Below are 13,621 nucleotides of genomic sequence, written 5' to 3' on the forward strand. Positions count from 1 at the left end.
AAACAGATGCTAGCAGTGAATTTTTACTATACTTTTTTACAAAAGTTACATAAACATTTTTAAAATAGTCACTTATCAGAAGTTAATCTAAAATTTCTACTTTTTTCTATTACTATATAATGGATGGATAAAATAGTTTATGGACCAGCACAACATGTAAATATTAATTAAAGCACTTGACAGTTAAGTCCTACATACAAATATTCAAATTAAAATCATCAACTGGAACAGCAGGCCCTTAAGGTATTCCCAATTACTAGACTACGAGTTGTATTTCACAGAATTTTATGATACTAGAAGTAAATGAATGTTCTAAAACTATAATACATTAATAAAAAATGGACTTAGAAATTATGGGTCAAAATAAAAAGTAATCACGCTCAAAAATATTTTTAAAATCACATCACCAAAATATTAGTAACTTCCAAGGATTCCTCTTAATAAATAAAAAATACTTTTAAAAGAAACAAAATTACAATGCATAATCTTTTTTTTTTTTTTAATTTATTATTATTATACTTTAAGTTGTAGGGTACATGTGCATAACGTGCAGGTTTGTTACATATGTATACTTGTGCCATGCTGCTGTGCTGCACCCATCAACTCGTCATTTACATCAGGTATAACTCCCAATGCAATCCCTCCCCCCTCCCCCCTCCCCATGATAGGCCCCGGTGTGTGATGTTCCCCTTCCTGAGTCCGAGTGATCTCATTGTTCAGTTCCCACCTATGAGTGAGAACATGCGGTGTTTGGTTTTCTGTTCTTGTGATAGTTTGCTAAGAATGATGGATTCCAGCTGCATCCAAGTCCCTACAAAGGACTCAAACTCATCCTTTTTTATGGCTGCATAGTATTCCATGGTGTATATGTGCCACATTTTCTTAATCCAATCTGTCACTGATGGACATTTGGGTTGATTCCAAGTCTTTGCTATTGTGAATAGTGCTGCAATAAACATACGTGTGCATGTGTCTTTATAGCAGCATAATTTATAATCCTTTGGGTATATACCCAGTAATGGGATGGCTGGGTCATATGGTACATCTAGTTCTAGATCCTTGAGGAATCGCCATACTGTTTTCCATAATGGTTGAACTAGTTTACAATCCCACCAACAGTGTAAAAGTGTTCCTATTTCTCCACATCCTCTCCAGCACCTGTTGTTTCCTGACTTTTTAATGATTGCCATTCTAACTGGTGTGAGATGGTATCTCATTGTGGTTTTGATTTGCATTTCTCTGATGGCCAGTGATGATGAGCATTTTTTCATGTTCCTGTTGGCTGTATGAATGTCTTCTTTTGAGAAATGTCTGTTCATGTCCTTTGCCCACTTTTTGATGGGGTTGTTTGTTTTTTTCTTGTAAATTTGTTTGAGTTCTTTGTAGGTTCTGGATATTAGCCCTTTGTCAGATGAGTAGATTGCAAAAATTTTCTCCCATTCTGTAGGTTGCCTGTTCACTCTGATGGTAGTGTCTTTTGCTGTGCAGAAGCTCTTTAGTTTAATGAGATCCCATTTGTCAATTTTGGCTTTTGCTGCCGTTGCTTTTGGTGTTTTAGACATGAAATCTTTGCCCAACAATGCATAATCTTTAATAAGAAGGTTAAAAGTGACCTTAGTGAATACTTTTCATAATACATCCTACAATGCTGTTAGTGGCATTTTCCAAACTGTGCTCTGAAAAACTAATTTCTAAGAGAAGTTGATAGGTATTCACAGAAGTCTGGCAAACAGTACAAATCTTAACTCACCTTCACAGTGTCTGTCCATTAGCCTTTTAAAGTCCCTGAAGTTCAGCAGTAAAGAAACCTAAATGTCTTGATACATAACCATTTTGGGAAATTGTACTGTGGTTGTTTGTATGCCTTTTCTATACCCAGCACCCTTACCTCAATCTGTGCCTAGCTCAAAGCTATCAATGTATTTTTGTTGTCAATATATATTGACTACACAGTGTCATTCATTCCATCCTAGCTCACCAAAAGTAGTTTGGGGCTAAGAACTGTGGAACAACAGAAGAATTATAGTAATGAAGGAATTGGTTTCTACAAAAGGCCAATACATGATGCTCTGGGAGTAAAAGGAGGAAAACGCTGTATCAAATTTTCATTTAAGTAGCAAATCAAACTTTTAAGTAAATCTTAATTTGGAGGAATGATTGAGAAGGTAGAAATAAATAACAGTGTGAACTCAGTTTAGAATGTAGTTGCAGACTCCTGTAATCTCAGGGTTTAAAATGCACCCAAATTGATGTCATTTCACAGCATGTGGATGGATTGTTAAGAGTTCTGTACACAGGCGATGGCTCCTCATCTAGGCTGATAATTTCATAGGGGCTGTGACACAAACCTATTTTCCCAAACCTTCCGTTATGTTCAGCGGTGTCCTGAAATGATCAATTTTGAAAGTGAACTAAAGAGATACTCAAACTTATTTTACTACTCTAAAGTACAGAATACAAACAACAGAAATCATTAGATATTGAACAGCATTTTTATGTAAATAAAATTAAAATATCTCAGTTGTCTGTACAGACAACTTCATTTGTAACAGAGACTTGTTTTATCTTTGGTATATTCTACTCTATCTGATATGACTATTGTGCTTTTAAATGTTTTCCTTAAAATTTTTATAACTAATACTTCACTAATTACTTTACCAAATACATAGATTAAAATATCCCTAAATGTCAATTTTAGCAGGACTACCTTTTTCCTTTCAAAATGTAGTCAAATATACCTTTAACAGTATTTATATGTACAAAATTTAAGCCAAATACTCAAGCTTACAGGCACAGACCTTGAGTACACTTACTGCTGTGCCAGAGGAGTAATCTTGGCCCCATCCCTACTTATAAAAAAAATAAAATAAAATCATGATCTTTGATTAAAGCAAATGACTCTTAACAGAATGTGAGCTATTGCCAAAAAATCACTCTAACAGCTATGGTTTTATACTCACAGCCTAGGCTTCTAGTAGTATGTTGTCAATAAAAGGAAATGAGGTGATGATTGGCAGTTAATGGTCACTGACAAGATTTTAAGGGTAGTTATAAAGTTTCTCGGAAGTATCAATATCAAATGAGCTAAAGGGAGAAAAGTAGATGCAGCACTGATGTGTCAAAAATGACTTTGAAAGTGAAATTTTTGATGTGTCTGTAACAGGTATCCTTTACTAGCTGAAAGAAACAAATGAAAAGCCAAACATTCACTATTAACATACATGGGGCCGGACACAGTGGCTTATGCCTGTAATTCCAGCACTACAGGAGGCCAAGGTGGGACAATTACTTGAGCTCAGGAGTTCAAGACCAACACAGGCAACATGGCAAGACTGTGTCTCTATAAAAAATTTAAAAATTAGCCAGGCGTGGTGGTGTCTGTAGTCCCAGGTACTCGGGAGGCCGAGGTGGGAGGATTGCTTCAGCCTGGGAGATTGAGGCTGCAGTAAGCTGAGATCATGCCACTGCACTCCAGCCTGGGGCAATAGAGACCCTGTCTCACATATGTAATACACACACATACATACATACATATATACATACATATGTGGTAGCCAAGTGTAATTTTTACTGACTCTTTGGTTAGTGTCATTACACTTGCACATATGAGTTTTTAGTCTTCAGTTAATTCCTGGGAAATGCCAAAAAATAAAAATACTGCCACAGAGAAATTAGTTTTTCTTTTCTACATATTGGCTCAAAATTAAGCACCTGAATATTAATTGTCTACATTTTGTACTTTTAAGATCTTATTTCAAAACAATTTACATTGAGAGGATTATTTATGTTTTTAAACAGGATCAGAGATATCTTTATTTTTAGACTCTGGGAAGATAATTTACCTGAGCAAAATGCAAAGATAAATAATTATACAAAAATTTAAGTCAGTTGTCAAAACTAACAATGCGTCATCTGGCTTCAAAATTTAATGAACAGAGAGTCTACATAAATATCTTTCTTGTCTACATATCTTTCTTGTTATGGTAAACACTTTGTTTTTTCTAACAAAACACTGCTCTTCATTTTAAAACCTAAACGGCAAAATGAGAAAGGTAACAGCGGATTAACAGGTTTGAATGTGGTTTATAAAATTTGGAACTGGCAAGCATGGATTAACTGACTCGAAAATACTCTGGAATAGGGGTCACAGATTTGGTCCACAGGCCAAATCCAGCCAGCTCATAAGAATAGTTTTACATTTTCTAATGGCTGAAAAAAATCTAATGGCTAACAGAGTAGTATTTTGTAACACAAGGAATTATGTAAAATTCAACTTTCAGTGCTCATGAAATTTTATCGGAACACGGCCACACTCATTCATTTAGGTATTGTCTATGATTGCTTTCACAATAGAATGGCAGAGTTGAGTAAGTGCAAAAGAGGCTTATGTGGTGCTGTCATCATTTTGCACTGCTCCTTGGCACACTAAAAATTGCAGTAATGCAGTTACCAACATTTTGAGTGCTACATATATTGTCATACCACAATATTTTTAAATTTATTACTAGTGCTTACCCATAACATCAAAACAAGAGAAAAAAAGAAAAGTAGACTTGAAGTGACATTTTTAAGGCACATTAGTATATGGATTTTTAAAAATCAGATGACACGTCAGAGTATGATGTTTAATATGCAATGTCATTAGAGCTGTTCTTAAAGAATACTATATAGTGCAGTCAGGGGCGGTGGTTCATGCCTATAATCCAAGCACTTTGGGAGGCCGAGGTGGGTGGATCACTTGAGGTCAGGAGTTCAAGACCAGCCTGGACAACATGGTAAAACTCCATCTCTACTAAAAACACAAAAATTAGCTAGGCGTGGTGGCTTGTGCCTGTAATCTCAGCTACTCGGGAGGCTGAGGCAGGAGAATCACTTGAACCTGCAGGGTGGAGGTTGCAGTGAGCTGAGATCATGCCACTGCACTACAGCCTGGGCAACAGAACAAGATTCAGTCTCAGAAAAAAAAAAAAAATCAAAAATGAAGATAAAGTCGCAGCCAAAGTGATTCAGTTGTTAACCAAGCAAGGAAAACATTTTACTAACGATGACTAAATTGTGTTTGATTCCATCAGCTGAAGGAACGTGCCCAAAGTAAACTTGCTTAAGACTATTAAATTAGCCTTTTGGCAAGAATGGTTGCTTTAAGAATTGAGAACACTGGGAACAACATCAACAGTCAATAAAAAAGGCAAATGACCCTGAGTGGTTTTCCTTGGCTCTTGATGAGTCAACAGATGTTACTGATACTGCCTAGTTATTGCTTATTTGATAAGTCAATGCCAATGTTGAAGTGACTGAAATTAGTCTCTATAAATTATCTGTGTGGAACAATTACAAGCATGAATATTTTCTAAGAAGAAAACACAAACTTCATGCAACCTGAAGTAGAATCTGCTAAGATGTGTTACAACTGGTGGTGCTAAAATGTGTGAAGCAAAAAGATTTAAGTTTGTCAAATTTTTTAAGCCAGTGAAAAGGTAAGAAGGTATTTAAAATCTATGGTTATTTACTGTATTATTCATCAGCAGGTACTTTGTGGGATATATTTGACTCAACTTTGTATTATTGAACTACTAGTATCAATGGTGAACTTCATTTTCTCTCATAGTTTCTGACAGATTAAACACCAATGGTTCAGTTATCTTTTGTCAGATACAGAAGATGAATGTTCCAATTTGCCCAACCACACTGGCATAATAGTGTTAGTTCTATTATGAGCTTTTACGTGCAGGGTTGATATTGACATTTTTCTGAAAAAGAAGACATGTCCTCAACCACTATTATGGAACACTGAATGGCTTTGGAATTTAGCTTTTGCTCAAGACTTAATAAAATTTTGAAATGAATTCAAGCCAAAATTACAAGGCAAAACAAGTGTTTACATGTGAAACATGTCAACAAAAGTCATTTTGATGACAACACTATTTGAATTACAAGTAACAACAAGCTGCTTTACACATTTCCTGTGCTATCAAAAGGTAAGACAACAAAGTGGGATCTCCATTCTCACACAAATTTGTAGCTCACACTATAGTTCCCATTTGGAGTTTGGAGTTTGCAAGTGCAAAGGAAATTTCCATTTTTCAAAATCGATTTAACCCAGTGCAGTTGAGAAGCTCCTACCTAATCTTCAATTGGAAGTGATTAAGCTGCAATATAATAACATGCTAAAAGGAAAATATCCAAAGAAGTTACCTTCGAAGTGATGAATATGCTCAACAAAAATTATATTCAGAAGTAAGATACGTAAAATCTTATTACACATCAGCATTAGCAAGTAAGTACTTATAATCAACTTTAATGACACGAAACATTAACTTTGATCCTCCCCCTAAATAAATTATTTTCATTGGTAAACCCGTATTACAAAAAGATAGTTCTCAATTATTGTTTTGAATTTTGTCAATAAAATTTTTGTGCAAATGTTATTTCTCTCCAGTTATTTAAGTACCTACATAACAATCTCAGTTTTACCTCTTAGCCCACAAAGCCTAAAATATTTACTATCTGGCCCTTTATAGAAAAAGTTTCCTGACCTCTGCCCTAGAGCCAGAAGCTACCCTGAACATTTAAAAGCACAGGTTGAATGCAATGCCTCAGAAGCCAGATGGCCTGGGTTTATATGTTGGCTCTGCCATTAGCAGCTTTAGGATCATGAGTAAATTCTTCAATCTTTTTTTGCCTCAGTTTCCTCATCTGTAAATGGGGGTTAGTAATGGCATTTATCTTACAGGGTTGTTGTGAGAATTGAATTAGTAAATGCAAAGCACAAGAAACAGGGCCAGGCACAAAGGAAGCATTATCCTCATATGACTACTGAACACTTGACATGTAGCTAGTGCAACTGAAACAGTTAAGTCCTACTTGAATTCAATTAAAATTAATAAAATAGCCACATTAGCGGCTATTTTAGTGGCTACAGTATTACCACAGTTCTACAGGATCACGCGAGGGTGTGCGGATGCTGGAATATAACCATTTTGCACTGAGTAGGACAATGAATTTCGTTATACTAAAGTTAATATTAGTTTTCTGTTCAAAACAGCTGTGCCTTTTTGTGCCACAAAATATTTTCTACTTTCTCAGTAGCAGAATTAATTAATTTTTTAACAAAACAATGTATGTTTTTGTATAATTTGTATAATTATATATATATATATCCACATTTATGATTTTTTTAATATATAAAGAAAATCCACATATATTCCGAAACCTCAAAACTTTACCTTTTGCAAAATGTTAAGGCATCTGCTTATAGCAGTTGGAAAGCTTTTTTATTTAGTAGTTTACCTCTTATTCTTGATTATACCAAAATTTTTATATTGGCATTATCCAGTAGTGAAATAGACAAAAATATCAGAAGAAAAGTGGAAACACTACAATTTTCTTTAAGAAAGGGACTTGCTACATTGCCCAGGTTGGAGTGCAGTGGCTGTTCACAGGTGTAGTCATAAGTACACTAGAGTCTCAAAATCCCATCTCAAGTAATCCTCCTGCCTCCACCTCCTGTGCCACTAGGACTACAAGTGTGTGCCACCACATCTGGCTAGAAAAACTACAAATTTTCCAGTTGAACAATTAATTCAAAGAAATAACCAAACAGCTGGAAAAGCAGGTCTCTTTCTCCAACTAGCTCTGACCATTTTGTACATACTGAACAAAACACTTGCCAGGTCACAGGCTTAATAAGACATCTTTACATGGAGGTGTAAAAAATTACTTTTTTTTTTTGCATAAATACCATGATACTTTATTGCTTAGTGTTCCTTTGAAAATAAGTTAGCATGTTTCCATGTTATTCTTTTATCAATCATATTATTGACTACAGCATATCACTGATTAACATAAGGTAAAAATATCATCCACTCACATATTCTTGAAGAGAAGTGCTTGTAATATTTTATGAAAACATTTGTGCACATTTTTACTTGATTTAATGGACAGTCCATTTCATATTTTTCTTTAAAATCTACAAATATCTTAATTCTTACCATTAAAACAACTAAAACCAAAACCCAAAACCAATCCCAAAATAAACCCCACCAAAGCACATTAATTTTATTACAGAACATATATTAAGTCACTGAGTAAAGCTCTTTTTTATGAACACTTTTGGAAAGCTTGCATTCAGTTCTAGCACAGCTCTGTTATCAATCTGCGAACAGAAGGACACATCAAGTAAAGAAAGATCTTTACAAGATTCCAGGAGTTTTCTTAAGGATGCCGGACTTACCATTCTTGTTCCTATTTAAGGAAAACAAAACAAAACAAAAGAACACCTTAAATATAACATTTATATAAAGTGCTAACAATTAATCCATTCATGATTTATTGTTTGTAATGAACCTGAAATAACCCTTTACAAATTAAAATCATTTTTTCAAACATAACTTCATATTGAAATGATTTTGTTAAAAAAAGTAAAAGTTGAATTTTCCAGCCAATTTAGCATCTAGGACCTGAATCTTGCCAATATCCTACCCACTATCTTCATTCCTACCTCCTACCCCTTCAAATCAGCTCCTCCAGACTTTCCTATTTCTGTCACCCCAGTTCAAAATGGTTTTCACCATGCATTTGATGTAAAATGTGCAAGTGCGATGTGACTTCACAAAGTATCAATTGTGTGCACAATGATAACTACTGTGACACTGCTAGCACCCCTGGCTAAAAGTAAGAAGTAACAAAATTACATAGGGTTCCTTTCTGATGAACGCAGTAGGGATACAAAAAATCCCACAGTTGGAAAAGATTCTCAATAGATCTGCATGGGGTAGAACTATTCCTAAACACTAGAATTATCAGGGATAAAGATTTCATAATATTCCTTAATCAAGAATTTTAATTAAGAAACTTAAAAAAAAAACTAGCTTGAATTCATTATGCAAATGAATCAATTTCTTTTCTCTCCTTAATAAAAATAGAGAGCACAGCTCACGTAAATTCTCACTCTTCCAAGTAGACCAAGAATTAATGGTTAGAGTTTTTGATAGTTTCAACTATAAAACTCTGTTACTGTCCTCACTATTTTATTAAAGTACATATATAATTATTCCCTAAATTAACTGATCTATCTTGCATTTCCTATCAAACCAAGCAGTCTTATCAGGAAAAAATTTTTATTGAACCCAAAAATTTTCTTTCTCCTTACAAAAAGTCTGAGATTGGCTTTTATGTCAAGGAAACAGACATTTAAAACAAATTTATACATTGCATCCTTACCTAGTATGTCCAGCTGCTGTAACCTGGTACAATTACATGCCAATTCTTCAATGTCTGTGTCACATACAGATCTGTTAGCTGTAAGAAAGAGTTTTTGCAAGTGTGGGAGCTGGCGTGCCAGTCTGGTGAAGCACCCGGTGCTGCTCTGCAGAGTTGGGCACCAGCCGAGGTCAAGTTCCTCCAGAAGTGGACACCCAGAAGCCAGTTCTGCTATTCCATTCTCAGTAATATTCTTACATCTCCATAGATCCAGGGTCCGGAGTTTTTTACACTTGGCTCCTATCATGCTAGCTATCACATCATAGTCTTCAATCTGGAAATCAAATTCCAATCTTTTACATGTTATGCTCAGACATGCAAACTGTTAAGAGTAAGTCAGATTCTTAATTACAACCTATTGCTTTGCTCCCATTTAAACAAATCCACATCCTTGTTAATACAGATCTGCCCACTCATCTCACGGATCTGCCACCGTTTCATAAAACAGCCAGGAGTACTCATTTATTTAAAAATCCATTTAAGAGAACTCCAGACAGAAGACGTTAATGAATTAAATCCCAAAGCAGTCTGAAGTCTTTGGTCTCTCATGAAGAATTAAAGGATTATGTGTTCTTCTTTTATGCCCACCATTTCAACCTTGCTGCTGCTACTCATTGACAGCACCTACTTTCTTCCATGTTATATATGGCTAATATACTTTGGCAGGTATATAAGAGCTCCCTGATGTGCATCTTGTAGGCTCTAAAACACTATGTGGAAATGCTGATAATACTAATAAGGATACTAGTTTTGGGTTAAATGAGGCATTTGGGGACTGCACATACAACATGAAAATAATGTAGATTACATATGTTAATCAACAGTCAGTTATTGGAGGTGTCCAGTGCTTACCTTATGATTACAGGATAAGACTCTACTAATCAAGGATTAAACATTTCAGTTCTTGGGCTTTATATGCTTTAATAATGTTCCTTTAAATAGGTTATTTTAAGAGGTTCATTTGATTTTGTTAAAATCAGATATTAAAATTATCACAAGAAATCAAAAGGAAACAAAATAGTAAACAATTACACTGATTATTTCCTTTTGTTCTTTTGTTTAATTGTATTTTCAACAAACATTTATGCACCACTCCAGATGCTAGGACCAGCAGTAAACTGAAAAAAGGAGAAAATTGTCCACATTTTTGGGAAAGACACACAGACTAATTAAGTCAGGAAAAAATACATTCAAAGAGTGACATATGGTGGGAAAATAATAAAACAGTGATGTGAGAGTGATCAGAGTGTAAGGGGTTGACAGAAGAGGTGGTAATTGCTGAAATCTCCAGGAATGAGGTTGATGCATTCGAGGAACAAAAATGAGATCCATATGGCCCAAGGGCAGAGTCACGCAGTGGCCAGGCCATTTAGACCATGAAGGAGTTAGATTTTTCTTTCAAGTACTAAGGAAGTCAATGGAGGGTTCTAAGCAAAGGAGTGACATATTATTATTGACATAAAAACCGATGCAAAACCACCTCTGGCTTCTGTCTGGAGGATGGGCCGATGGTGGGGAGGGACAGAGGAGGAAGCTGATTGAGGAGGCCTGCAACAGTGTAAAGGACAGATGACACGGGCTTGGATTAAGGTAGCAATGGTGGAATTGTAGAAATCTGATAGATTTGGGGCTGTATTTTTGAGGTGGAACCAAAGGCTGACAGATTAGATATAGGGGTAATGATTTCTAAGGTTGTGGATGTCAGTGTATGTATGGTGGAATCATGCTGAAGTCCACGAAAACAAGTTTGGGATTTCTTTCATCGAGTATACCTGAACAATACAAAACTGTGGGTTTGATAATCAGGACAGCCAATTAGCTTATTTAGAAAACAAAAAATTAAAAAACTTTCTGAAACCCATGATTCTGATTGTGCCCAATCTGTGCCTGGCCAATCTCAGCAGCATTTGAACAAATTCTCTACCAGCAGAGAATACAGTGAGAAATTCCCTCAAAAGTTTTTTGTTGTTGTTGTGAAATTTTCACAGCACTACTCATGCCAAATTCAGGGCTAGGAAAATAAAAATGAAACTAAATACTTTTTACTGGAACAAAGGCAACCTATCCCTCCTTTATTAACTACAATTCCTTCTAAATTTTAGATATTATGCAGGACTCCTTTTCCCCCCAAAATATTAGACATATTTATTTTCTTATTCATTATCTAATTTTAAAAACAGGGCAAATGCCACAGAGGAACCATCAGCAAGAATTTAAGGGACCTGACTAGGATCACATAATTAGCAGGAAACTTAAGAAAATACCAGGCAGGTCTTACGATTCCTTAATTTAGGCAACTTTAAATCACTTCAATCAGCACTATATAATAGTGAAATTTAAACTTTTTAAAGTCATTTTTTAAAAGTATAAAGAAATAGATACATTTTGTCTCTTTCTCAATCAAGAGAAAAAATAAGTATTTCTAAGGAGTCCTAAAAAAATGTTTACGGCATTGACTAGAATATTCAGGTTTATTACAGGTGAGACACTACTCCTCAGAAGTTCTTGTCACTGCAAATCTAACTGGCACTTGTGGTACAAAGATTAGTTTCAGAAAAAAAGTGACACAACTAATTTAGTATCTACATTAAACTCACTACAGAGAAAGTATGCCATGAGGTGAATACTCAGCAAAGGTATATAATACACCACAATCACCATGGCAAAGTCAACACAGTGCTCTATGTGTGTATACTGTGAACAGTTGCTTCATAAATATCACAAATCTAAAAATTGCTATTATATTGACAGTTAACAATAAAATGTAATATAGAAAAATGAGTTCAGTAGTCAGGCAAGGTTTGAAAACACTGGTTTTAGCAAAAGTAAACAGTTTCTTTGTTGTAGGACAAACCACTGTAAAACTCTAAGACCAGGCTGGAGTGCAGTAGTATAACCATAGCTCACTGCAGCCTCGAACACCTGGGCTCAAGCAATCCTCCTACATCAGCCTCCAGAGTAGTTGGGACTATATGTGTGAGCAACCATACCTGGCTTCATAATTTCATTAGGAATCTCCACTCCACTCCCAAATACACAGCCTTTAAAACTGATTATCCTTTAGAGCTAATTTTCCACATGTCAACTCTGGAAAATGCTAACTTAAAATAATATAATTCCAACCATACGCATATATATAATTCCAACGGTAAAGCGTCTATGGTCAGAGGCTTGATTTTCTAAGGAATGTTGCTCCAGTTTAAGGGGAGGTAAATAACAAGCAGAATATGGTACGTCTAAGCAAAGTTAAATGGTCCTTACCAATCTAAAGAGGGCAGGCTAGCAATAAGGAAGATCCAAGTGGCAGTAACTGGCTGGTTTGTTGTGAAAGAAAAGGCCATCAAATGTCACCGGGCCCATCAAGAAGAGTCACTAGAGAGACCCACAGAAGCCTATCAAATGGCTTACTATGGAAAGAATTTGACCAGAAGTGAGGAAAATCTAGTGGGCTCCCAAGACTGTTTCTAGAGACTGAGACGACCTGTGCCCATACTTGGGGTTTAATAAAACCTAACCACAGAATTTTAAAGACCATGGGGACACGGAGATAAATATGTCATCATAAGAGGCCTATTTAGTCTACACTGCCAAATCCTGGGGCATTTCTGAAGCCAGGCTGAGCTCTAAGAGGTGTTCAAATGGGACTTATTTTAGGTCAGGGACACTGTCTATTGACTCTAAGCCTAGCATACCAGTTTTCTAGAATCTTGCAATCATTTTGCTTATTCAAGTCTTCCTACTAAGTGAATGCAAGGCAAAACTGGAATGGTCTGGGGATCTCCTAAACCTACATTGTTTTAGGAAACAGAGGACAAATGAGGAGGAATGAATTCTTCCAGTCAGTTACACTGAAAGATTCACTTACGGCATGTGTGCACACACACACACGCACATGCACACCTTCTCCACATAAGATTTCTATTGTTCTTTACATCTCAGTATTATTTAAAAGCTATGTAATTATGTGGTTAGATTAAAAGATTTAACTCTTCCCATGAGCTCTTTCAAGGTCACATAAAATCATATTTTAAATCTGGAAGGACTTTAAAGTTTATCTAGTCCAACAGTCCCTAAGCTTTTAGATTTCACAGACCAGTAAAATTTCCACACACAAAAAAAGAGTTCCAACATAGGGTGTTAATATTTCTGTTTTGACCAATAAGGACAGTAAAACAAACACAAAAACAAACAGATAAAATAAACCTATCTATTATCATTAAAATTTCAAGAAAATTATCTCAGGATTTAAAAGCTAAAATAAGCTTAGCGAAAAACTTACTAAACTATTGGCATTTGGGTATGACTAACATCTTAGTGTGTGAAGAAACCTAGAGAGGTGATTAGCTGTCGGAGACAACAT

General features: G+C 35.5%; 1 protein-coding gene across 4 annotated transcripts in view; it reads right to left on the bottom strand.

Moving 5' to 3' along the window:
* Positions 1-1,958: 1,958 nt before the first annotated feature.
* Positions 1,959-13,621, bottom strand: part of FBXL4 (F-box and leucine rich repeat protein 4) — an 82,927-nt gene continuing 71,264 nt past the window's right edge. For all 4 annotated transcript variants that reach the window (XM_050786587.1, XM_050786589.1, XM_050786588.1 and 1 more), the window contains 2 exons: positions 9,223-9,535; positions 1,959-8,244 (listed from right to left, as the gene is read on the bottom strand). In XM_050786587.1, coding sequence (XP_050642544.1) covers positions 8,081-8,244; positions 9,223-9,535 — 477 coding nt within the window. In that variant the 3' untranslated portion in view covers positions 1,959-8,080. The remainder of the gene's footprint in view (positions 8,245-9,222; positions 9,536-13,621) is intronic.

This window comes from Macaca thibetana, chromosome 4, assembly GCF_024542745.1.
Source record: "Macaca thibetana thibetana isolate TM-01 chromosome 4, ASM2454274v1, whole genome shotgun sequence".
NCBI classification, from domain to species: domain Eukaryota; kingdom Metazoa; phylum Chordata; class Mammalia; order Primates; family Cercopithecidae; genus Macaca; species Macaca thibetana.